Consider the following 25,754-nt stretch of genomic DNA (forward strand, 5'->3'; position numbering starts at 1 on the left):
TCCCTATAAACACTAATAATTTTTCTTTCCTGGTGGACAGATTATCATTTATACTCAGAGTTTCATCTCAGAAATTGGGAAATAATGTTTCCTTTTGGGAATCGCTGGTCTTGATAAAGTTTTCCAAATGTTCAAAGCTTTCAAAAAGAGAGGATCAACAGCATTTTTTGTGTTTCTGTGCTAGAGGGAAACATTGCCCTCTATGTGTGCCTGAAGATATGCCAAGCTTGGCAAAAGCATAGACCCAGTTTCTAGAAAATACTCATTCTCTATTTTAACCAGCTGAACTGAATTCTTACCAAGGACAGAATATGTAAGAAAGATGTTCATACCAAGTAAACATCATTTAAAGTCAGAAGTAATTCCCGGAATCACAGAATCAAAGAATCTTTTGAGTTGGATGCATTCCAACAGATCCATGTCTCTCCTCTGCTGAGGTCTCCACAACTGGACGCAGTACTCCAGATGACATCTTACCAGCGCATAGCAGAGGGGCAGGATCACCTCCCTCTCCCTGCTGACCACACTCCTTTTGATGCAGCCCAGGATACAGTTGATTTCCTAGGCTGTGAAGGCACATTGCTGGCTCATGTCCATCTGCCATCCACCAGTACTCTCAAGTCTTTTTCAGCAGGGCTGTGTTCAATCCTTCCGTCCTCCAGCTTGTACTGATAGTGGGAGTTGCCACAACCCAGGTGCAGACCTTGCATTTGTATTTATTAAACCTCATGAGGTTCTCTTGTGCTCACCACTTGAGCCTGTCTAGGTCTCTCTGAATGGCATCCTGTCCCTCGGGCATGTCAACGGCACCACACAGCTTGGTGTCATCCACAAACTGCTGAGAGTGCACTCAATCCCACTGTCAGTATCATCAGTGAAGATGTTAGAGTCCCAGTACTGACCTCTGAGGGACACCACATGTCATTGGTCTCCATCCAGACATTGACTACCACTCTCTGGGTATGGGTATGATCTCACAACCAGTTCCTCGTCCATTGAACAGTCTACCCACTCAAATCCAAGTCTTTCCAATTTGGAGAGAGTATCTAGATATATCAGATGGCTTTCAGCATGCTGTTGAAAAGCTGGACAGATTTTGCTTTTCTAGTTGGAGTACTGGGGAAAGCTAATGCCAAGATGTCACTGTCTGGATATTGCCTGGAGTTCAATAGCAAAGTCCAGCTAGAGAGTCCTATTTATCATTTCTAATGTTTTGCTAGAGACTCAGTGGACTGATGTTAGTTTCACTGTTGGCTTGGATGCTGAATGCTGAGGTTTGAGTTATGAGGCTGAGCTCTGAAGCAGGGCAAGAATAATAAAGAAAAAAGATGGCAAAAGAGCTGGGAGTTAAGGGCAATGAGAAATTCAAAATTCCAAGGAGGATTTTTGGAGAATTCTTAGCATCTAATTTAAACATCGCAATTGGAAAATAGGAGGATGTTGAGTAAAACTGTGTCACGTTATGCTGTCAAAGTCAGGAAAGAATGCTAAGTATGATAATAGGATATCAGTGATTACTTGAGAAGAAGCAGAGAAATTTCAAAATGCAGTGCGTTTTCGAAGACATCAGTAGTACAGTGAATCAAAGATGATTATTTATATCACATTTTAAAATATCTAGCGAGGGAAAACTGCATGCTGACCTGGATAGAAGGAAGTCTGGCACAGTAAAAGTTAAAACAGAGCTGTGCAGATCGTCCTCTTAATGATCTGAAAACAGGTTTTGAAAGAAGCTTCAGGAACTGCACATACTAACTCTGATAGGTGCTAACTTTTCAAAATATAGTATGTAAAGATTCCTCACTACAGGTGAGTAAAAAACAAAAAAGGAAATAATTATAATTTGTCATAGACGTATCTGAGAGCTTCATACATGTGGACTCATACCCCCACTTGAGTCCTGCTTCCAACTGCTCTTGAAATGGTAGTGTTCAGTCAGACTTGTTTCTCCCAGAACTCCAAAAAGAACAGAGCTACTTGTTTAGCCTATACAAAATAAATCAATATGAGTTGACAGGAGAGAAGCAGTTCCACCAGAAGACAAGTCAAGGAATGAACTAATGCGGTGGTTCAGCAGCAGCATCAGAGCCTCATTAGCACTTAGTAGTTTTGTTGATCCCAAGCAATCACACTGCAATTATTACAAAAAGTCATAGACATATCAGTCTCAGGAGACTAAAATGACTTTCTTAATGATAGTAAATCAAAGTAGCCAGTTACCTGCTCTAATACAACTCCAGCTTTGAAGGAAAAAATGTCATTACCTATGGAAATGCCTTCAAACTATACAGCAACCTCCTTAAACATGCTGTCAATATCTTACCTTATCTTCTTGCAGTGTTCATTTTCTAAGCATATATTTAGCTGCACTGGTTAATACATTAAACTATAATCATTCTTACTGGCTGAAAAAATCACTTTCACTAAATTTATGCCAGTGCTTACTATGATAGCTTGTCATTACCAACATGCTGCAGTAGGGCAGATGGTCCATTAAGGAGGTCCTTGTAGGACTGTGTGTGGAACATATTGCCAGGCTACTGTGACCAGTACCCAGAGTTAGTAACACTGGGTACTGTCCTTGTTCATCAGCCAACAGGTTTATGTTCTCCATGGTTATCAGCCTGATGCTTTTCACTGAGCAGTAAAGGCAAGAGCCAAACCTCATAATTGGAGAGGAAGCCTTTCCATTGATGTCTGTTAGCTTTAGGCAGCTTCTGCGTTCTTTTAATAAAACAGACTAAAAACTTGAACCATGAATAGGCTCAGTATTAATCTCCAGAATATGAATGTATGATTGCATGACTGAGAGCTTTCCTGGTTGTTCTTTCCCCTTACAGTCATGTACAAGCATATTACCGTATCTTGAACTCTGTTATTAAAGGCTGTTTGGCATGCAGTGTTTCATTGTCATCTGTTTATGCTACACCATGTATACACAGTCATATAGGGTAAAAGACATGGGCTGAATTAGAAAGGTATAAGACAAATATTCCAGTTTCCTCACCAGTAGTCCACAGATTTGCACATTCACCTGAATGTGATTCCTCTGGATTCTTATTCCTGTGTATTTTAAATGATCTTCAAATAAGGAAAGTTACTTCTTTATCTAGTAGTAGCCCCAGTAAACATTTAGCTTCATCAGAAGTCTGCCGTGTTTAGTAATGATGACTCACAGGAACAATTTTATTCTTTGAGAACCCTCCCTTTGTTGGTTAGAAATTAAACTTTTTCATTTAGAACTAAATGAAATCTCTGAAGCTTCAATCATACTTGACACAAAAAAAAGAGTAATCCTTAGAAAGCAATGTACCTTGAAAGTAGTTTTGATCATCAGCCTGATTTCCTGTTCAAAGGAACCCTTTTATGCAAAGAAATAAAAACAATGTAATAGCTTCATTCATCAGTTCTGTGATAGTACTTTGCACTTTCTTGACTTAAAAAAAATTTTGTGGGTTTTTTTCTGTTTGTTCCAGCTACTGTTTTTCTGGAGTTTTGGAAACGAAGGCGAGCAGTAATTGCTTACGACTGGGACTTGATAGACTGGGAAGAAGAAGAGGTTTGTATAAAAAAAATTACTCTCTGATCTTTAATACAGAAAGATTTTGTAAAACATGTAAGCATAGTTTTCTTTTGGATTGATTTAAATACATTTTTCAAAACTTCATCAACTAGGAAGTAAGCATTTTCTCCTTAGATTTTTTTCTCTGGAATGTGAAGAAACTTTCTCGAGGGGAACTGTTCTCTCCTTTACACCTTTCTAAATCCAAACTGAGACAGATGAATCAGCTCAAAAGTCTTAATTCATTCCATGTTGGTAGAAGAAATCTCATTAGTTAGGAAACTAAACAGTGAAAAACAGCCTTAAACTTTTCCTGTGATGGTTACCAGGAAGGAACACCATGCTCTTAGGACTGAGTTGATATCTAAGGGGAACTAGCGGATTTTATGATGCAGGAGAAAAGCAAGTTTTGTGGGTATGTTAGGAAAAGTGCTCCCTGAGTGTGATTTGGATGTACAGGTGTCAACAGAGTCTGTATTCCTTCCTCCCTAGAGTCCCCTTGGAGGGATTGTAAGAGACTAAAAATAAGCCAGAAACCTAAAATGAGATAATTTACACATCTGGAAATTGGTTTCTTTACATCAAGAGGACTATCACTGTTTGTGCATATAGCTGCTGAGCTTGGTGATGCTTTAGGCCTTTTGTCCTATATTTAGAGAATATTCTGGTATAGATTTACCTCTCTTGAGATTAGCAGCATTCTCTTGTCAGTGCTGATGAATCACAAAGAGAGCACACTGAGACAGTTCTGCCAGAGCTTCAGATAGTGAATCGGGAATGAACTGCAGTGATCTTATCCCTCGTGCCTAGCTGAAAAAAAGCCGCTGCTGGCTGGTAGGGCAAAAGACGGGTATGCCGAACTAGGTTTGCAAGTTGGGATTTCCAGCTCCATTTCCCAGAAGGAAAAGGAGCCTTTAAACTAACAAAATACACCAGCAAGTACAGTATGAGGCCATTTTCATTTTCCCAGGAAGCATGGTCTTGCAGGCATTTGCAACTTGGGATGTTATATATCTGCATCTTTTGCCATTTAACCTTCCTGGAATTGAGATTTATGCTGATTTATGAAGCCTTCCACCCAATTTTTTTAATGATCAATTTATTTACAAATAATATAGTTCCTGGTAAAATTGTCATTAGGTGATTCCTCGCTTTTCCTTTTTTTTTTTTCTGCCCTGTAATAATAATGCTAAGTGATTTCTGGATGCTCTAATAGATTGAAAAAGACATCTTGTGAAGTTGGTCATGAAGTTATACATATGCCATAGAATCATCGAATCACCAAGGTTGGAAAAGACCTACAAGATCATCCTGTCCAACCATCCACCTACCACCAATATTTCCTCATTAACCCATGCCCCTTAGTACAACATCTAAACATTTCTTGAACACTTCCAGGAATGCTGACTCCACCACCTTTGTGGCCAGCCTGTTCCAATACTTCACCACTCTTTTGATGAGAAATTTTTCCTAATATCAAAACTGAACCTCCCCTGGCACAACTTGAGGCTATTCCCTCTAGTCCTATTGCTAGTTATGTGGGAGAAAAGGTCAAACCCAACCTCACCACAACCTCCTTTCAGGTCATTGTAGAGAGCAATAAGGCCTGCCCTGAGCCTCCTCTTCCCCAGACTGAATAATCCCAGGTCCTTCAGCCCCTATCAGTGAGATGTGAGTGAGAATTGTCTCTATAAGGTAAAAATTTTACTTCTAAAAATGCTGTCTTCTAAGAGCTAATTAGATTTCCGTTCTACATTCTGTTCAGTTATCACTGGACAAAATCAGCCAACTTCTTTTATTAGATGTTTCATAGAAATCAATTAAACTGTTCTAATTACCATTTTAAGTCACAAACTTCTATTAATGAAGATTGTTATTTTTATTAACATTTGCTGCTATGTCTAGCTTTCTCTTGTTTTAATTTTCATTGTCAAATTGAAAAATAAGGGCTTGCTGCAGAGGGAAATTTGCCAATTCCTACCAACATTAGATAGAAATTAAAAAGATTTATAGGGCTTCCTATCGTGTTGCCATCATATTTCTGTTCTAAAAGAAGAGACAAAGAAATGGAGTAATGAAGTGATGACAGGAAGAAGAAGTCATACTGCTCAGATACATGACCTTGTGAATTCCTGACCACATTAGCTTTTCACCCAAGGAGGGCATGCCACAACTCCCAGCACATCTGGATCCCCAGCCTTTGGGCACAGGCACAATGTGCTGTGACTCTTTCAGCCCTGCATGTTTGGATTTCCTTTCCTTGTAAATTAGGTGCAAGGTGGGAGACACAGACAGTAACTGGGTCTTGTCTTGCATGCGCAGCAAGAAACCAACTGCACAGTGTGCCTGGGACTCTGAGCTGAGATATGGCTTCTGTCAGTATTTGCTGTGGACTTTTCTTTTTCTTCAGTGCCATTTTCTGTGTATCATTAATCTGAGCCAGATACAAGACTGTTGATGAGTGTCATTAAACAGGTACGAAGGTTCGTGCCAGAGTTTCAGTTTTGTGTGGAGATGTATCTATAAAAATAGCATTTGCATGATGTGAATTGACTATAGAACCTAGCAAGGTTCATATGGAGAGGTGCGTACTATAAGACTTCCTTATAGAGCAGACTGTAAAATGTAATCAAACATTGGCTTAGAGAGGGCTGCAGAAAAGAAAGTGCTTCTTGCATATGGCTCAGTAAGTCAGATGGAGAGCCCCTGCGCAGTCTACAGAGTGCAATTGTGAAGTGCCCTTCATCCATGCCATCACATTCTGTCCTTTTAGATGTCCCTGGGTACACAGGAATACTACTTGTATTGTTTCTCTTGGTAGATTCTGGTCTTCTCAATGGCATTCCACCCTGATATGGCAGGAACAGTGTGAGCAGGAAAGAAGGGTACCCTCCCTCCACAGAAACGTGCTTAAGTGTTATGTATATACCAAATGAGTTTTGCTATGCCAAGGTTCAGAAACTTCTTTCCTGTATGCCTCATTGCATTCTCATTTTCCCTAATATAGTTACAGAAGCAAATTTTGTTTCTGTGAGTTTAATCACAGTGTTAGAGCGAAAAAAGATATATTAGCTTGTCTGGCTCAACTACTAGCTAATGCAGGGCTGGTTCCCTCAAGCACATAGTTACACAGACATTGCAGCTGAGCATACGTGACTATCATCTTTATTTAAATAACATGTTATCCAGTTGCTGTTTGAATTTGGAAATCACATGACTTGAGAAAATGCCTTCAAAATTTCAGACTTAGACATGGCTTTTTTTTTTTTTTTTTTTTTTGAGGGATTTTATAGAAGAGGTGTATGACTCTTGGATGTCTCATTTTTATTCACATTTTAAAGGCTTGTATGAGCAGATAACATTTACCTATTTTGATGTAGCTGTTCGAGGTCTGCTCATTTCTAAGCTATTAGAATGAGTAACCTATAGCCATAATCAATAGCTTTCAGAAAGGCAAAGTTCAATTAAGGGCTGCTGAAGTGCTGAAATTGAGGGAAATTGGTGAACTGGGCTCTTACCTGTCACAGTGAAGAGCACAGCAGAAGCCTGAAAGAAAACCTGCAAAGGCAGTCAGTAGCTGCCTCTGTGCTCACTCACAGCCAGCTGTACAATGAGCCAGCATGCATCAGAACACTGTAAAACTTAATCCAATGTGTACAGTCTGCCATCAGCTGTGAGTCCATCCTAGCAGCATGGTGCTTTCCCTTGTCTCTGGCAGCATCCCTGATGCCAGTCCTGAGAGAGGTGGCAGGGCAGAGGGGTGTCTGTACTGCAGCTGGAAACTGTGAGGACTTCCCTGAACTGAGGGTGAACCCTGTTCTGTCCCCTAACGAGGCTGTAAACAGTTGTTACTTACAACTAACTCTCAAACCAAGAAATCCCTAGGTTTTGTTTCAGAAGAGAGTTATTACACCAAAGCAGGACTCAAAACTGCTGCTGCTAGAAGCAGCTGTTCTATTAGTATTGGCCAAGTTAGGAAGGAATCAAGCTATACTGAATCGCATGGCTTCTTCAGCTAATGAGAATCTTGTGCTGATGATGGGGAGGTAACCACCTAGCAAGCAGAAATTGGATTTGGAAAAATTAGTTGTTGTTTTTTTTTTTCCCCTGCGTTGTTGTAGAATTCTGGTATCAGTAGAATAATACCAGGCTGGAAAAACCCATGATACCAACCTTGAAATAACATGGCTTGCAGCCATATAGTTTGAAAAAGCATTATTTAGATAAGTAGCCAATTGGGGAGTTTACTAAATGCTTCCAATATGGTTTTATGGGTATAGTGATGTATCTGAGTCCTCATGACGGGTACCTGATGTCCCAGATCAGCTTTTATAGTAGCTGTGCCAGCTGCTGAATTCAAAGACGTAATTCTCAGTAACAGTGATCTGAAAATGATTGGAAGTTTCCTACAGAATCTTTCCTAGCCATGCTGTACATGAACACTTTATGTCTGTTTTTTAGGAAGAGATACGTCCGCAGTTTGAAGCCAAGTACTCCAAGAAAGAACGAATGAACCCCATATCCGGAAAGCCAGAGCCTTACCAAGCATTTGCAGATAAATGCAGCAGACTCATTGTTTCTGCATCCGGCATATTTTTTATGGTTTGAAAACATTTATTTATCAGCTAAAAAAATACAAAATAGCATAATTTCTGCTGAGAGAGTATGGAGATATTGGATATGACTGCTTGAAAGTTAATAAGCTTTAGCATGTTTACTGCAGGCTGAAAATCTATGCACAGCAAATGTCCCGAGTTTCTGTAAAGTCCCACACTAATTTACTCTTCACTGAGTCTCACAGTTAGTTAAGTCTTTCTTTCAAGGTCCAGATTCAGGAGTGATATTGAGGCTATATGCATAGATCTCTATGTAACTATACAATTGCTGGAACAGTGATATCACATTTAGGCATCAACTTCACAGCTGACTGAATTTCATCATCCTCCCCATGTAGACACTGCAGGATGATGGAGAGGTGCCACAGAGGAGGTGGTTTTTTTCTTTGTAGACTCTACTGAGAGCCTAACTTAGGTTCCAAAAGTGCTTAACAATATTTTCATCTCCTATTTTGAGGTGTACTGCAGAGATAAGGAAAGAGGGTTCACCTCCCTAATGCAATTGAAGCAGAGAAACTGATGTTCTCTGTCTAAAATGAGGAATCTCTCCCACTTCCGAAGCATAAAGCTAAAAGCAGCAGTTAAATCTAAAACAGAGCTGTATGCATTTCTACTCTAATGCTCCCTATCCCCTAACTTCATTGAACCTGTTACTTGCTATTATTCTTGTAACAGCTGTAGCAGCAGCATTGTCTTGAAAACACAGTTGGCATTAGCTTGGGCCCAAGCTGTTAACAAAGGAGAGAGATCCTTCTTCTGACCATTGTGCAGGGAATCCAGAGGCAATCCTCTAAGTCAGTAACTCCACAATGTTTCTATTGGCTGCCAGTGTGGAAGCAGTGGATCAAATAAACTAACCCCCCACATTCACACACACCCAACTTTTCTTCTTCTTCTGCACTGAGATTGTGTCAGATAATGTTGTGACTAATAAAATGTGAAAACAGCTTGGTTACCCTTAAGTGTTTTCAGAGTCAGTTTCATTCAGTTAGCTTAGATATGTTCCAGTTTTGACAGGTTTAAGTTGCTTATGCACAACCTCAGAATACACTGAGCTTTTGAAAATACTTGTCTGACCTACTGAAAAAGCTCTGTCTAATAAGAGAGCTAGTGGTACTGTGTTGTCATTTGTGTGAGATGAGTCACACATGTACTTCCCAACCCTTTGTGGTTCAGGTGGTTTGCTAAACGGTGACATGAATTGGTCACGATGGAAAACAGTTGTCATTTAGCACTCAGTTGTTGTATATGGAACATCAAGTGATTTTGCAGCCTGTCTCAGCTGCGTGGCTTTCACACTGGAACTGTCACGTTTGCTGAAAGTCTCATCAGAGAAGATTACCAGGGCAACTGAAATTGTTACCTTCCCCAGATATAATCTTTCCAAAACTGTAGAGAGAAACGGGATCTTGCTGGGATTGTTTCTGAGACAGTGCTTACAACTGGAGATATTTTTTCATGTAAGAGTGAACTGCACCAAAGCACAAATTCTACCCCCAGTATGATATGATCACACTGGTACATCTTTTGGAGACTTGTACTTGCACATCGTGAAACATGTATGTACAGAACATTCCCGTTTCCCAAAGCTGACAATACCATTTCCCACAGTAATGCTAATGAGAAGGTACAATGTCAGGAAAATGTTTAAAAATATATTTTACTATGATTTTAGAGGTATTTTGCATTATGAAAAATAAAAAGGGGTTCACAATAGGGAGAACACTCATGTTGAAGCCTTCCTCTGTAACCAACGTTAACATATGTTTCAAGTCTCTCTCTTCATTTTTTCAGTTCTCAGAGTTTCAGAAAGAAGTTAACTCCTACTCTATCAAAAGTTTTCAGGTTCTTCCCTCTTGTTTTTTTTTCCTACTCTAGATCTGTGTGGTGATTGCTGCTGTTTTTGGCATTGTTATTTACCGTGTTGTGACTGTCAGCACTTTTGCTGCCTTCAAGTGGGCTTTAATCAGGAATAACTCTCAGGTTGCAACAACAGGGACTGCAGTGTGCATCAACTTTTGCATCATCATGTTACTGAATGTGGTGAGTAAAACTAACATATCCAAAGTGAGCCACCAGACTGGTTGATACCTGAGTCTGAAGAGTACTTTCAAATGCTTTCAAATCCTGACTTCAATGGGAACGGAGGTTACACAGTGCATTGCTAAGCTGGGCGTGACAATTTTGTTGATGGACATCAGTCACCACTTATGTAAAGTACAATTCTGAAACCAAAGCATTACATAAAATGTATTTTTAAATACAGTAGCCAAGCTTATTTCTTATTTAAGCTATTTTCTGTTATTTCAGTTTTAATTTTCCTGCTTGTTTACCAGTGAGGATAGGCATGTACAGATAGAATGCTCATAAGTAGAAGGGCAAGGACTGGCGATTAGGACTGTATTTTCCCTAGGGTGGGACAACAGGTTGAGCAAGGGCAGAAAGAAGTGGTAGAAGCTGTTATTCTCTTTGAATTTGTACTGAGGACTCTCTTCTTCTATGCCATTTTAGATTTATTGTTTGTTGTCTGCAGCTTTTGGGGATTTTCTTCCGTCTACCTAGAGCATACAATAAGCATAGAAGAAATAAAATGAAAAGTGTATACATCTGTGTCAGTACAACATCCATTTCCAAGCTCTCAATATAAGCCATTGTATATGCAGTGAAGCAGCAACAAAGCAATAATGCACAAACAAAATATTTGGTTCCCAAAGAATTCTACAGCTTAGAGAAACTATTGAAATAATGGAAGATGGCTTGAAGGTGCCTTTTGAGAAACTTTATTTCCAAAAGTAAATAAATAGAGCACTACAAAGAGGAATTGCTTAAGCCTTCTGCTCATTACCATGCAATAAGCACCACAGCCTTAAAACTGGTTATGGCTCATGGAAAGAAAAGATCCCCAGAATATGAAACTGCATTAGCTGCATTAGTAAGAGGAGTTATGAACATAAACTGTCGCTTCCCATGATGGATGAATGTAGTTTACTGAAGTGCAGCAGCAGGATTTCTTTTGAAAAAAAAAATCTTTTCCGCATCAGCAGTCAGGTAGTTGACTCAAATACAAACTGTGACTCAAGAAAAGCAGTAGGAAAGAAAGCTAAGACAGAGTAATAAAACCAAAATGGACCAAGATCTATATAGCAGTGGGGAATTCACTGCTATGGAGCCTGGAAAACAGCCAGTGATTCTAATACAACTTGACAACCTCTCTAAACATCAGGGGAAAGGTCTGGACCACAGGTAACTTCTAGGCTGGAAGCTATGGGAGCTAGATAAATGCGCTGATGCATCCATTGTGACAGAATGGTCTGACCTTCAAGTATAATGGCTCCCAGACAGCCACACTGCCTGACCTGGGAACAATCACTGGCTTTACCTAGGTTAATAAAACTGTTAATTCCAGTGATTCTGTCCGCAGAAAATATGAACAAAGAAACATAATCCTGAATGGTGCTCTGTGGGACTAGTAGTGATAAACTGCAGTAGCAGATAATCTGGTCCAGAAGTTGTTAATGGAATCCCTAACACAATCTTACAGTTCCACGAGGAACAGTAACAGCACAGAGTTTTGATTTCCACGTCTGCAGAGCAGTGTACATTTATAAAACAGTGTAGTCGCTGCTGGAATCAGGATATAAACTACCCAGACATTTAGCTCTTCCACGGTTGCCCTTAGGAGATGAATTTAAAACCAGAAGAAACCATTTTTCTTATTACTTGAAATATTCAACTGTTTACACCAAAGGTGCTAAAAAGCTGTTCACAGCAAGAAGTGGTTGCTAGTGCGGATGAGATCATTCAGGATAACTTCAATTCTTAAGCAGTCATTTTGATCTGTAAATTGCATATAACTCAATTTAAGTAACATTTTATAAGGATAACTGCAAATGTAAATAAACGTTGCTTATACATACATTAGGAATAAGTACTTGAGCCTGAAGTATGAGGATCCTTGTAGGCATCAGCAAGAGTTAAGGATGTTTAACATTTTGTGGGGAGGGCCCTACCCTCATTTAAAGTAAACTGAACTGATTATATTAGTTTACACTGGTACTGATGGTGGTGATGTATTTTATAGGTTCAAAAAATCTTTGTAAATATCAATTGTGGAAACCTTCTATGTTAGTTTTTGTAAGCTGTATTAAATTAGCAGTCTCACAGAGAGCAGGAGACCTTGGTACCTGCTAACATCAGCAAGTGCCACTTAGGATTTAGAACAGTGTCACTGAGATCAGCCAAGAAATGTGTCTGACTAGATATTAGGAAGAAGTTCCATACAGGAACTTGAGGGGTGAGACACTGGAACAGGTTGGCCAGTGAGGCTGTGGATGCTCCCACCCTGGAGGCGTTCAAGGCCAGGCAGGATGTGACTTTGAGAAACCTGGTCTAGACAGAGGCGTCCCTGCCTATAGCAGGGGAACTAGCTGGAACTAGATCATCGTGAAGGTCCCTTCCAACCCAAACCATTCTGTGATTCTAGGAGGATTACTAATGACTTTCTCTGAAAAAACCTCTCTCCCTGGTAACTTTCATTCCTTTCAGTAGCAAAAAAAACCATAAATAATTAAAAAATGGCCTCAGAAAATGAGAGAATGCTCTTAGTGGGGTGGTTTTATTTGTGTGGTAAATGTTCTACAAGTAACTAAAACAAAAGCACTATTGCTCTGCTTTGCGGTTTCGAAATAATGGTTAGACTCTTTTTCACTGTGTATGTAAAATAGGAACACTGGCAACTTTTTCTGTATGTACTGTGGATTAAAAGAGCTGAATATAAGCTTTGCAATTATTACTGTTCCTTGATTGATTATATCATTATGGTATTATCATTATATAGTTTTATTACAGTCATTATCAGAACATGACAGGGATCGATCTGAATGTCAGATCTAAAAGCATTTACCTAGAAAACAGTACTATATTTTTGTGCTTGCCACATGCCTGAGACTGTTTCTTCTCTGTTTCAGTTATATGAAAAGGTTGCCCTTTTCCTGACAAATTTAGGTAAGTGGTGTTAAATACAAAATTGAATGATATTGTGCTGATTTTTTGTCCCTATACTGTGACACCATTCAAACCGTTTGTATGAAAAATCTATTTTAATTTTAATTTTAAATCTATTAGGAGTTAATTATTTTCTTAAGTTTATAATGAAGGAGTATTATAAACTATAATAACTATATTTGTATTATAAACTAGTGCAATTGAATTAGCAACTGTGAGAATCACTCACCTGCAGTCCTTGGTTCTTGTTCCAGCCCCTTACCTTGTAAAACGTTGAAGAGTTACCACAGGGACAAAAGTGTAACTTTGAAGTTTTCAGACACTGAGCACTCAAAACTCCCAGGTTTTGCAGAAACCTTGAAATGGGAATCACTTCTGGAAGCCGCATTTGTAGCTTGAAAATAAGTTGCTTAATGACTCTCAGACACATCCCTTCAGGAGGAGCAGTAACTGGGAGGGAAAATAATTGGGTGACTCATCAACTTTACCAACACTGGAACTCTAGTGGTGTTCTAAGTTTAACTAATTTTTCAGATCAGCCTTAAAGATGCTAGAGTAAGGATGATGTGTTTCTTTGGTTTTACAATCAGCACATACTAGGGTAGCAGTGGACTATCACTGAGTCTTTGGAGATCCTTATCACTCTGGAAGATTGCAGTTGTTGGTGGCAGTTGGCAATGGCTCCTTGGAGTCAAGAAATCTGAAATGAGAAGATTGCTGAAGGCATATTAAATTAACTAATGTGTTAACTCGCGTATGAGAAGTTTTTTGACATTATTTTGAACTTCTGGATTATCTGTGTGCATTGATGATGTTCAGGAAGACAGATTTCCACAGATTTTCTCAGAGGAAACATTAGATTTTAGCTAGTGTTGGGGCTTTTTACATCTAGACAGTCATCTGTGATACCTTCAAAATGTGTCTAAGGTAGAATTTTATTCCGTAGTTTCTTAGATTGAGAGTCCTTATTTTTGTGTCTTGAATTTAAAATATTGTTGCCATCCTCTTTCCATGGAAAAGACACCTACTAGTTACAGTTGAGAAAAATGACTTTCAAGTATGTGATTTGCATGGGCTATTTCCTTGTATTCCCTGTGACATCCTATGGACAGTAAGATATGGTATAGAGACCTTGAGGCTTAATTACTTTCTGCCAGGTTATCATCAAGGTAGGTCTGCTTCTTGTAGCCTCTGCAAAATGTACTTGTGTGAGGACTCAGTGGGTCAAGCTGTTCTGACCACGTCCAGCCTCTATTGTGTTATTTACTCTATTGGCCTAAATAGCTGATTTCATTTGAATTATCTTTATCAGTGTAATATGCTGAAAGTGGAACTGGAAGGACAGTCGGGATGTTCTTCTTCAGCCATTGCATCACCTTTTCTGAACTCAAATCTGTGTTGCTTCAAAGTTTTGCCATTCTCTTTGAAAGGCATATGAGCAAAGCTTCAGCTGCAGCAACCCAGTTAAAGTCAACACATGCTGGCATCAAAAACCTCTGATGTTTCATTTCCTTCTGCTTAGCTGAATATGTATGTACTAGCATGCACAGACTTGGCGTTCTTGAAAGGCATTTCCAAATCACTAGAGCAGTTGTTGATGAATAGTCTACTTTACAGTTTTGTTGAGGTGTCTGAAATTTCCTCATGGGTAGAGTGTCTCCAGCTGAACAGAATATAGTTTATTTTTTCTGTGCCTGTAATTTAATAGAGATTCCTTTGGAAGTACATATACAAGTACTACCGTTACGATACACAGTACCACCATTACTACCTCTACTTTTCCTCTGATTTCTCCTGTTCACAGCAATGGATGAGTAATAAACAAGCTCATGCCAACTGGAAATCAGTTGCAGGCCATGGTACTGGTGTGCTGGCATAGTAGTTGTTTGATTAACTCATGTCTTGATTACTGTTTGGATGGAGATTAAGGGCCAAGCTGAAGAGAAGACATATGTCTACCCCTTTCCTATTTGCCTCACCCATCCATTGTGAAGTCTTTTTTTTCTCATTGTTCTGTGAGGAGTTCCCTGGGACAAGGAAAGTGGTTCTCTGCTGATGTCTGTACAGAGTCCTTAGGTGCCAGCATGGTGGGCACAACCTTGAAGCATAACCACAAAGAAGATTTACTTCATTTCAATGTGACATCTCTAGCAAAAATGCGCTTACGCAGCTTGTAGTGGTGTGCCATTGTGGTAGGCTGCAGAGCAGGAAATGAGAGAGCAGTCTGAGCCTGTAAGAATATACACATTATCGTGCAGTTTCCTGGGAATATACGTATCCAGATATCAGAACAGATTTCAGAGTCTTTACAAGCTATCTTGCTGTGTGCTTCTTTTGGGTACAATTTCTACTGTCAGTTTGTACACTGAAATCAGCAGGCTAATTTACAAACTCATTGCCAGCTCAGATAGGTATCTACATCCTTTGTGCCAAGCAAAATTGTTAATCTGATTAAACCTCTCAAACTCTGCTCTCTTTCTTCACAGAGCAGCCTCGTACAGAATCTGAGTGGGAGAACAGCTTCACATTGAAAATGTTTCTTTTTCAGTTTGTCAACCTGAACAGCTCTACTTTTTATATAGCATTCTTCCTTGGAAGGTAGGATTGATATCTGCATCCTTATAGTCACAAAGTGAAGTAGAGAGGAGTAATAAAATTGTCTCTAATGAAACAAAATGGTACTGTATTGTCACACATCTTAAAATGCAAATTTTGTAATAGCAAGGTAGGACAGAATACAGTTTTATTTTCCTTTCCAAAGCCCTGAAACAGATGTAGTTTTAATTTCCTAGCACCATATTACCTTAATCCTAACTCTTAACAATTTCACTTCTGGGAACTGATGCCATCCCCAGTAATATGCATGCAGGTCACTTCGCTCTGTCTTCATGTGGGTAATTTGTATAGTTAAGTAAATAATTTAATACGGAGTTTTTTTCCTTCTGAGTACTGAATACTTTGCTGCTTTTTTTATGAAATTTGCACCATTACCAGAGAATCAGACTTTTTTCTGCATAAAATGAAATATATATGTATATTTGTATGCCTTTTCCTACAAGCCCCCTTAAAGCAAAAGAAAAGCCCTTCAGTAGGGATGGATAAACCATCAGTGTGGATTATTTGCATGTGGGATGTTGGGATTTATTCTGGGCTACATCATGAGAGAATTGTAAGGAAAGAATATTTTCCAAGTGAAAACTAATATTTTCACTTGTTTCACAGAAGGCAGATATCACAACCTGGGTAAGGAAATGAGCTGGCAGTTGAAAGCCATTTTTGAAATAGATGTCATAGAATCATAGAATCATAGAATACAGGGGCAGGATAACTTCCCTAGTCCTGCTCACCACACCATTCCTGATACAAGCCAGGATGCCATTGGCCTTCTTGACCACCTGGGCACACTGCTGGCTCATATTCAGACGATTGTCCATCAGCACACCAAGGTCCCTTTCCATCTGGCAGCTTTCCAGCCACTCCTCCCCAAGCCTGTAGGGTTGCCTGGGGTTGCTGTGACCAAAGTGCAGGACCCGACACTTGGCCCTATTGAAACTCATATGGTTTACCTTGGCCCATCGATGCAGTCTATCCAGGTCCCTTTGTAGTGCCTTTCTACCCTCTGGCAGATCAACACTCCCTCCCAACTTGGTGTCATCTCCAAACTTACTGAGGGTGCACTCAATCCCCTCATCAAGATCATTGATAAAGATGTTAAATAGAAGTGGCCCCAGTACTGAGCCCTGGAGGACACCACTCATGACTGGCCGCCAACTGGATTTAACTCCATTGACCACAACTCTCTGGTCCTGGCCATCCAGACAGTGTTTCACCCAGCAGAGCGTATGCCCATCCAAAACATGGGCAGCCAGCTTCTCCACAAGGATGCTGTGGGGGACAGTGTCAAAGGCCTTACTGAAGTCCAGGTACACCACATATAAACAGTTTTACTCAGATTTTCTCTCTATTTTGCATATGATGAACATCAAACAGCACAGTACTTGATGTTCACATAAAACTGGAAGTAAAAATATATTTAGACCTTCATGTAAATTATTCCAGGAATCCCCAAATCTTTTTCTCATATAATGCCCTTTATAGTTAATCATGCTAAGGTGATAATAGATTAAAACAACAGCATAAGCTTTCTTCCACTGCTGTAAATAGACTGCTCATGCAACATCACTGATGTATATTCATGTGTTAAAGATTTACAGGACACCCTGGAGCCTACCTAAGGCTGATAAACCGGTGGAGACTGGAAGAGGTGGGTGCTTGCTAATTCTTGTGCTCCTGAAACAAGATGCACACAGATTTATCTGCTGCGCACAGTTGCAGTGAATGCAAGCAGAGGCAGACATAAAACTCTATCCAGGTATCTTTGAGCGTGGTGTTGGGTTTTCAGTTGTTCTCGAACTCCACAGTACCAGCACTCCACCACCTGCTACAAAAACAGCTGTGCATCAACATGCATGTCCTTTACAATGCTGGTAGTTTCAGTCTGAGTACCACATTTGGAGGTCTGTATCAAACAGTTTCTTCTTTACTTGTATTTCCACGCTGGAAATGTTTCGTCCTTGAAATAGGTCAGTTTTATATGAATCTTAAAACCTTTTCTTCTGAAATTTTTCTTGCTTTACAGATAAATGATGGAAAATCACTTTGCAAATGCATGACAAATGGCAAGCAAAAAATGGAGGTCTTTACACTGCCAACATGAATTTACAAACTCTTCCAGATATCTGAGTATTTTGGTTAATATAAATCATTCAAACACTAGCAAAAAATGAATAATTAGCCACTCTAATTTTGAAGTAGTGAATTCTGTACGTTAAAAGAAAAAGTGGTAAATGGGCAGAGAGACTGAACATCCCTTCAAAGTCTGAGAGAGACTAAGCTGACCTAACAGCTTGCTGCTGCAAAAAGAGGTCAGTTCTGCTCTTTCTTTGAGCCTTCTCCAGAAGCTTGCTCCTTCCTCTTCTGCACTGACTCTGGTGTTTGTCCAACTCTGTGAGGAGCCTATTCAGTTCCCTGTGTCAGCAGGGAACTCCTTCTTTTCCTGGTGAAATCATTGGTTTTTCCTGTTAAGTTACTGGGCTGAATTTGCTCACAGAAGGATCAGAGTGTGTGGGACACTTGCAGGAGCAGAAAGGGGAGGAAGAATCAAATTTGGGAGTGAAGTGCAGCAGTGACATGTTATGGGTTGGGTCAGTTGCTGGTGGAACCTACTGTTACCTTATTATTTTGCCTGTCTCAGAGTGAAAAATAAAAAATAAAAATAATATTCCTAAAAATAGAAGGATAATGATTTAATAATAATGCTAGTGAAGTTAATTAATTAAAAAAAAAATAAACCTGCTATCCTGTTAATCTAAGGAGAAGCTGAATGAGGTCAACAGAAACCTCAGAAGGAGCCCTGGCTCTGACGACTATAATGCAGTACGTGTAAGAAATTCATACTGTATTTTGTTAGATGTCATAACTAATGTCACTTTTTTCTCCCTAAAATGAAAGAGAAATAGTTTCAGTTCTGCGGCAGCAGTCTGCTTCACTTCTCCATAATACCCAGGACTTAATACAGCGTAGACTCCACTGTTTGGACCTGCAAAGTTTTGGGCACTTTTCTATTTCTTCCAATACTAAGACTAAAAATAGTGGCATCACCTAAATTGTTACCAGCTGAGCATCTCTCCCCAGAGCTGCAGCACTTCTTCCTCAAGGCCTGGAGCCACAGCTAAAGTAGTGGCACTCAGCAAGAGACGTTGAGAACTGCTACTTGACAATTAGAGATTTTTAGGTCTTCAAGAAGAGAATAGCTTAGAGGAGTCCACTCAGTTGTACATTAAGTACTCAATAAACAGTATTTGGTCTATCCTCTAGGCATAAAGTCTTTGCATCTGCAGCCAGGAGGAATTTTCTCCTCATTTTTTGACTTGAGGTCTCCCTCAAAACTGCTGTAGTCAGTGGAGAAATTTGGTAGCTTTTGCCCCGCCTTACCCACTGCTGTACACTTATTGGCAGTACTAGTGTGAAAACAACATTTGTTTCAGCTGATTCTGACTCCTGCAGAGAATTAGATGGCAGACTGAAAGGACTCATGGTACAGCACAGTTTCATATGCTTCGATGTGTCTATATTTAAAGAATAATACTAAAGAAAACAGCATTTAATTTCCTTTAAGTAAATTATCCAATATTAATTGATGCTCATTAAGAAATACTTAAACCTGAGCATTCTTTCTAGTTAAACTTTTGTTTCTTTTTTTCTGTAGTGCCACCCTAGTGGATGCCTTATTGATCTCTGTATGCAAATGGGTATCATAATGGTGCTAAAGCAGACCTGGAATAATTTCATGGAACTGGGCTACCCGTAAGTAAACTTAATGCTTATGTTTTTGTCGATCACAGAAGAATACCGAGTTTATTGTTTCCTTCTGAACTGTACATAAAAGCAAGGTAGATTCGCCAGAAGAATAGAAAATATCCCTTCGGGTAGGGAGCTCTTAAGTTAGATTTCCAAACACGTAGAGATAGGTGGTGTTGTGAGTTTTTGATATTGAACAGAGTTTGCAAAATTGAAAGTGCAATATCAGTACTAACAAATAAATACATGGGAAGTACTTAATTATATTGTATTCCCTTTTTAAAAACTCTATAACAATAACTGTAAGACAACTGTATTCCTTGCACAGGTAATATTATATGTACCTTTTTTAATCTATGTCAGGAAATTCTAAATTAGATTTCTCCTTGCTGAGTGATAAAAGATGCCTGAAAGGGTGGGTATGAGCTGGAAAAAAATGCATTGTGGGCATATTCACTCTCAGAGACAGAAAAATGTACTGACTGGTATGAAGATACGTCCCCTGGTGATCTGGGTACCATGGAGCTGTGCCCTAGCTAAAAAGGCTGACAATTATTCATTTCCTATCGGTTCATTTCTCATTGATTAGTATTTAATGAGTATGATTAATAGAGACAGTTGATGCTAGAGACAGTGTGGCAGGTCATCAAGGGAAATTAGCAAGTGTGAAAACATAAGAGAGAGCTGACATTGTCAGAAAGTTTGCCCTTGTCAAGTTCTGCAGCTTGGAGGGATTTGCTTCGCTGCAAGATCCACAGAAGAGCTAGCACAGAGCTTGGTCCCTGAGCTGCAGAATGTGTTGCAGCAGCGATTTCAGGCAGCCTCAGTGCTGATCGCATCCAGCCGTAATGAGAATGGGGTGAATGATTTAAATGCACAGTGTAATGGGCAGTCAAGGTACTCGACATTCACTGTTCATCCATCTTCCTGAGTCGGCACCTAGCACTACTCCCCAGGATTTTGCAGCTGAGGTTGGGGGGGAGGAACAGCAGCAGCAGCATTGATCCTTCTCTTTCCACTCCCTTCCTCTTCTGACAGTTTTCATTAGATCTTTCTGCTACCTATTAATAGGGCTATTGAAACCTAATAATGAGCATTGAAGAAGATTACAGAAGTTGACAGAAGTAAATAGGAGAAGGTTGTTTAAGAACAAGTGCTGTAATAGGAATAAACTGCTGTAAGTCAGTCCCTTCTCTTTAGAGACACAGCACAAATCACACAGTCATAACAATGCTGAGAAGCTTAATCTCATTCTGGTGGGAGATACAGGTGCCCTCCAGCTTTCACACCTCCTCTCTAGCCCTGAAATGCTGCAGCCAAGCACGTTTTGTTTCCTTTTTGTATGAAAGAACACGATCATTTCTGCAAAGAATGTGATTTGGAGGCAACCCTCTAGTGCAGAACAGCACTACCCCCCATACTTGTGCTGGCTACTGTGCCACTCCACAGCTGATTATTTACCCACAAGATATCTCTGTGAGAGGAACCGCAGCAGCCTGTCTTGGAGCATGCTTTTTTCCATCATTTCAGAATGGCAGCCCAGCCCTGGTGCTGGCTTATGCTCCCACAGGAACTGTGGAGTCATGCCAGGGGAGTTAGTAATGCTGCCCAGGGCTCCGGGTGTTCTCTAGCAGCAGGAACCCAAGCATCTGCTAGCACATCTCGCATTGATGCCTGTGCCATTGGTTTGAGTTCTGAAATTGAAACCTGAAATAGGTTTCAAAGATATCTAAGAGAAGACCTAAGGTCTGTGTGCTGGCACCTTTTTTGTTTCATGTGTTCACATGTTTTCACACAAATGCTGACATGTCAGAGTGGTCCTTCTGCTTCATACAACCACCTCAAGACCTTTGAAAGTATTTGCTCTCACAAAGGACCCATCTCAGAGTACAGGTCTCCTGCCCACCTTATCCCTCAATTTGCCCTCTTTGCAGGAATTCAGTTCTCAACTCTCTCACCTTCTCATAGTCAAGATAGGAGAGGCAAATCCCTATAATAATCAGTCACAGCTATGTCTCATTCACAGGAAAGGTCTTTTTAGTCTGTTTACGCAGTGGTGATAGACTGCAAGCTGCAAAAAATTATGTTGATATTTTCTTGTACTTCAAAATTTTGGCTTGAAGTCCATGCTTGCACTTATTTTTTCTTGTACTTCTAAATTCTAAATTTCAATGTTCTGCAATCAGTTGTGCCTCCACTTATTTAAGGAAGGCAGAAAAAGCTGCAAGTCCTCTGCTAAAGGCCCTAAATGGAAAAACCATTTCCAAGCTTTACGAAAACAACCAATCGGCCAAGCCCTTACCCAGATTCAGTGGCCACTTGCCTACCATTCACAGAGACCAGGACATTCTACTGTGAAGGCAAGAAGCTAAGAACAGTACAGGGAAAGGACCAAACTGTTTGGATGAGTCAGCACCTCCTACCTTGCTCAGATGAATGAGCACACCACAGTTTTGGAGGAAATCTCTCATGTGTTGTTTTGCTTTCTGTGTTAGCTGTTGCTTATGTACTTTGTTGGCCAAAGCAGTGCAGTTCCTTGACCTGTAGAGGCAAGGGTGTTTATTTCAGACACGGGCACTCATTTCCATTCTGGCTCAGTGCCTCCCACGCTGCCCCTACATTTGCTTCTCTTCAAAAACAGCATGAATCCTCTGAAGTTTGGTTCAGTTTTCCCCCATCTTGAGGTGGAGAGTTTTCCTACATCTGCCACTGATCTCATGGCCACCACATGTTGTCAGTAGTCCATACACTTCTTTCTGCCCTTCATTCCTCTGAATGTTTGGCTACAGATGCTGTAATTCCATTCAGGGTTGCTTCTTCCCTTCCAGGATTGCTCGATGGCTGTCATCTCATGTAGCACAGAGCTGTGCAGAGATGCCAGCTCACATACAGGAAGAGATCAAACAGTATTAGAAGCTGTTTAACAGTTTCTTGTTCAGAGCTTAACTATCTCCACGCAACATTGCATTCTGCCTTATAAACAGACCTTGAAGTGATTTGCCATTTTATGTAGACAAAAATAAGTTAAATAAGTAATGAAAATATGTCAAAATCTCCTTTTCATTTTAATAACATCTTGTCCAGAATAACAGCCCACCAGCCTTATCTGTTTTTATACCTATTACACTATCATCAGCCACATACATTACTAATGCTCTATTTTCCCATGCATTGGAAAATCTATTTTGCAAGGTATGTTGTGCACATTTAGCCTCTTCCAGTTTAGTTATGAATAGCCAATAACATTCTTTACTTTGTTTCTTTCATTTATTTGAAAATGTAGGCTAATTCAGAATTGGTGGACCAGAAGAAAACTACGGCAAGAATATGGCACACAGAGAAAAACAAGCTTCCCACAGTGGGAAAAGGACTACAATCTGCAGCCTATGAATGCTTATGGACTGTTTGATGAATACCTGGAAATGAGTATGGCACTGACATTATTTCTCTCTCTTCAGTAGATTTTAATGTCGTTGCTTTTTTGTTGATATGAGTTGGCATGCTTTTTTAGCAATTGCTGTACGAAGCTAAAGAGGCTACAAAATGGTTCTCATTCTCACAAGTCAGGTGAGGAATTGGAATGAATTTCTGAGAACAAAACCAAATCAGTGTAGCTAACCACAGCACTTTTGGTTTGCTAACCCCAAATTTATGAAAAACTTCTGATTCTGGCTTTGTATGGGGAAGGTTGCTGTCTACATTGCAACCTTTCACCTGTATATGTTTCTGAAATTCTTTGCTGATTTTTGCTCAAGGAAGTTCCCTTGGGTTTTTATTTAAAACTATGTGGAACAGCTTGTTTGTCTAAAATTCACCATCATTTACTGCCTGTCAGTGGCATTGCAGAGGAGGATAACTGTTGTAACAAATGTCAAAGAACAAAAATTTTGGCCCTATGTGACTGAACTGTGTATATCTTGAATGTTTTTTCTTTCTTTTCTCCCTCACACAATTCTTTTCAAAGTAATGCATAATTTAGGAATCTGAAGACCTACCTCTATAAACTTACATAAGGTGACTGCAGCCCACCAGTACTTTAAGCTGTAATCTTTGCAAGTATTAAGAGATCCTAACTGATGCTGGAGTAAAAATGTCAATTTCTAAAAAAAACAGAATGGTTTGTCTGCGTCCAAGCTTCTCTCCCAACTAAAACTTCTAGATGTTGCAGTTCATCTCAGGGATAGATATGCATTTGTTCCGGTCATTCTCACTCTGAACTTTTGGCAAGGAAGTTTTGCACAACAGTCACTAGCCTCTTGTATGGTACAGCACAGTAGGAGATGTTTATATGTGAGATACTTAACCCTCTTAGTTCTTAGAATTAGTTATGCTGTGACCTTTCCCTTTCTTTCCCAGTTCTTCAGTTTGGATTCACAACCATTTTTGTGGCAGCTTTTCCACTGGCACCACTTCTGGCCTTACTTAACAATATTATTGAAATTAGGCTTGATGCATACAAATTTGTCACCCAGTGGAGAAGACCTTTAGCTTCAAGAGCCAAAGATATAGGTGAGTTCTTTGTTACATGTATGTGTTATTTTTAGGACAAAATATTGACCACTTCAAGTCAGAATGAATTAAGGAATTTTCAGTCATTCTCTGCATTAGCAACGCACAATTTGACAATGCACAAAGAGCTTCAAACATCTGATGCCAGTCTATTTATGCAATTAATGGTCTATATTGGAAAAAAAAAAATGTTTTAAGGATTTTCTGAGTGACTTAAAAGCCAAGATGTCCAGGAGTTGGACTCAATGATCCGTATGGGTCCTTCCAACTCAGGATATTCTATGATTCTATGATTCCACATTCTAATGAAGTGACCAGTGTCCTCTACATGTTTTTCTTGTGGCATACATACTGTGAACACATACAGCTGCTGAGTTTGAATATAATAACCAGAGAGAGCTGCAGAAACATCAAAATCAAATTAAAGCAGCCGCCACTCAGTAAGGATCCTGTGTGTTTTCTATTTACGTGGCCAAAAACAACATCCCCTATGACTCGGTGGCTATGTCTGCCACTGACAATTTACTGCCAATGAGGAATGCCTGCATTGCTAAACACAGGGTTCACGTAACTTTGAGGTCACTCAGCCACACACTGCTGCAAGAGTTCTCTGAACTGATTATAAAACACCTCCATCCTTGCAGCGTGCCAAAGCAAAACACCTTTATGAAGGATGCTACAAAACAAACGTATTTGCCCAATGCTGAATTCCTGGTGCCTTGGAAAGGTAAACAGGATACCTTGTCGCCCATCTGCACTGCAAAAAAAGCATAGGCCTCACCAGGAAACAGCAGAATCCCAGGTTTTCTTCTCTCAGAGTGCTCTGCCATGTACCTGAGTAAAGCCTTGTATGTGAACAGTATGAATCTGTGAGGAGTTCAGCTACAAGCCTGCTCATCAGTCAGTACACAGCATTCACAGCAGACAATTTCTGAGGAGACAGTTATATAATTTCAATAATAAAAGCATTGGAAAACAGTGTTGTTTTTTGCATTCAGGCAGAATTTGATATGATTTCTCAATATGAGTTGCAGTTGGTCCCTATTCAGCAAAGTTTTTGGGGATAGCATGATACCTCATTAAAATCAGCAGCTATGTCTAACCTGCCTTTTATGTATTTCTCAGTGATGATCCTCCCGATCAGAACTGCTGTGTGTCTGTGCCACAAGATCTTTCAGATAGTTAAAACTGGGCCCAGAAGCCCAGGTGATACCTAGGGGCCAGGTGCCATTGCATAGCATTAGCATGGCAGGAAGATTTTGATGCAGAGAGGTACATACTGACCAGCCGTGCACAAGCTTTATACCAGACCTCTGTGGCATGCAGATCGTGGATTAAATACACCCATAGCTGCCCTGACTGACTCTCCTCAAAGGCTGAATAGCCATCACAACAAGCAAGGAGGCTTACTGCATTTCTTAAAGCTGTTGACATGGTGATGGTGTTTGATGGAGCCAAGAATTTCAGGAGCATTTTTGCTGGCTTCACAGAGATGAAGCCACCCACTGGGTGGCTCACCACCCAGGAAGAACATAAATCTGGCCCACTGAGGTCTTGCTGCTCGAAAAGAAAATAATTTTTAGTCAGCGTCTCTGATAGACACTATATATTTTTTGAGTGGTGGAACAATTGCTCCAAATTATGCAGTATTTGAAATATTTTGGTCCTTGTTTTTTTTCCTGGAGATAACATATTTTTCTTAT

The 25,754-nt window shown here is 39.9% G+C and overlaps 1 protein-coding gene and 1 long non-coding RNA gene across 7 annotated transcripts in view; one reads left to right on the plus strand and one right to left on the minus strand.

The window, feature by feature from the left end:
* ANO4 (anoctamin 4) overlaps positions 1 to 25,754 on the plus strand; it is a 183,160-nt gene that overhangs the window by 145,190 nt on the left and 12,216 nt on the right. For all 6 annotated transcript variants that reach the window (XM_021411848.1, XM_021411939.1, XM_021411757.1 and 3 more), the window contains 9 exons: positions 3,477 to 3,559; positions 8,024 to 8,164; positions 10,057 to 10,221; positions 13,146 to 13,182; positions 15,669 to 15,780; positions 17,389 to 17,446; positions 19,451 to 19,548; positions 22,826 to 22,968; positions 23,899 to 24,051. In XM_021411848.1, the coding sequence (XP_021267523.1) occupies positions 3,477 to 3,559; positions 8,024 to 8,164; positions 10,057 to 10,221; positions 13,146 to 13,182; positions 15,669 to 15,780; positions 17,389 to 17,446; positions 19,451 to 19,548; positions 22,826 to 22,968; positions 23,899 to 24,051 (990 nt within the window). The remainder of the gene's footprint in view (positions 1 to 3,476; positions 3,560 to 8,023; positions 8,165 to 10,056; positions 10,222 to 13,145; positions 13,183 to 15,668; positions 15,781 to 17,388; positions 17,447 to 19,450; positions 19,549 to 22,825; positions 22,969 to 23,898; positions 24,052 to 25,754) is intronic.
* On the minus strand, positions 10,232 to 15,392 carry LOC110406146. The gene is made up of 4 exons (XR_002443304.1): positions 14,954 to 15,392; positions 13,780 to 13,882; positions 13,445 to 13,632; positions 10,232 to 10,736 (listed from the first exon to the last, which is right to left on the minus strand). It is a non-coding gene; the product is annotated as an uncharacterized LOC110406146 (long non-coding RNA).

This window comes from Numida meleagris, chromosome 1 (assembly GCF_002078875.1).
Source record: "Numida meleagris isolate 19003 breed g44 Domestic line chromosome 1, NumMel1.0, whole genome shotgun sequence".
Classification (NCBI taxonomy): Eukaryota; Metazoa; Chordata; class Aves; order Galliformes; family Numididae; genus Numida; species Numida meleagris.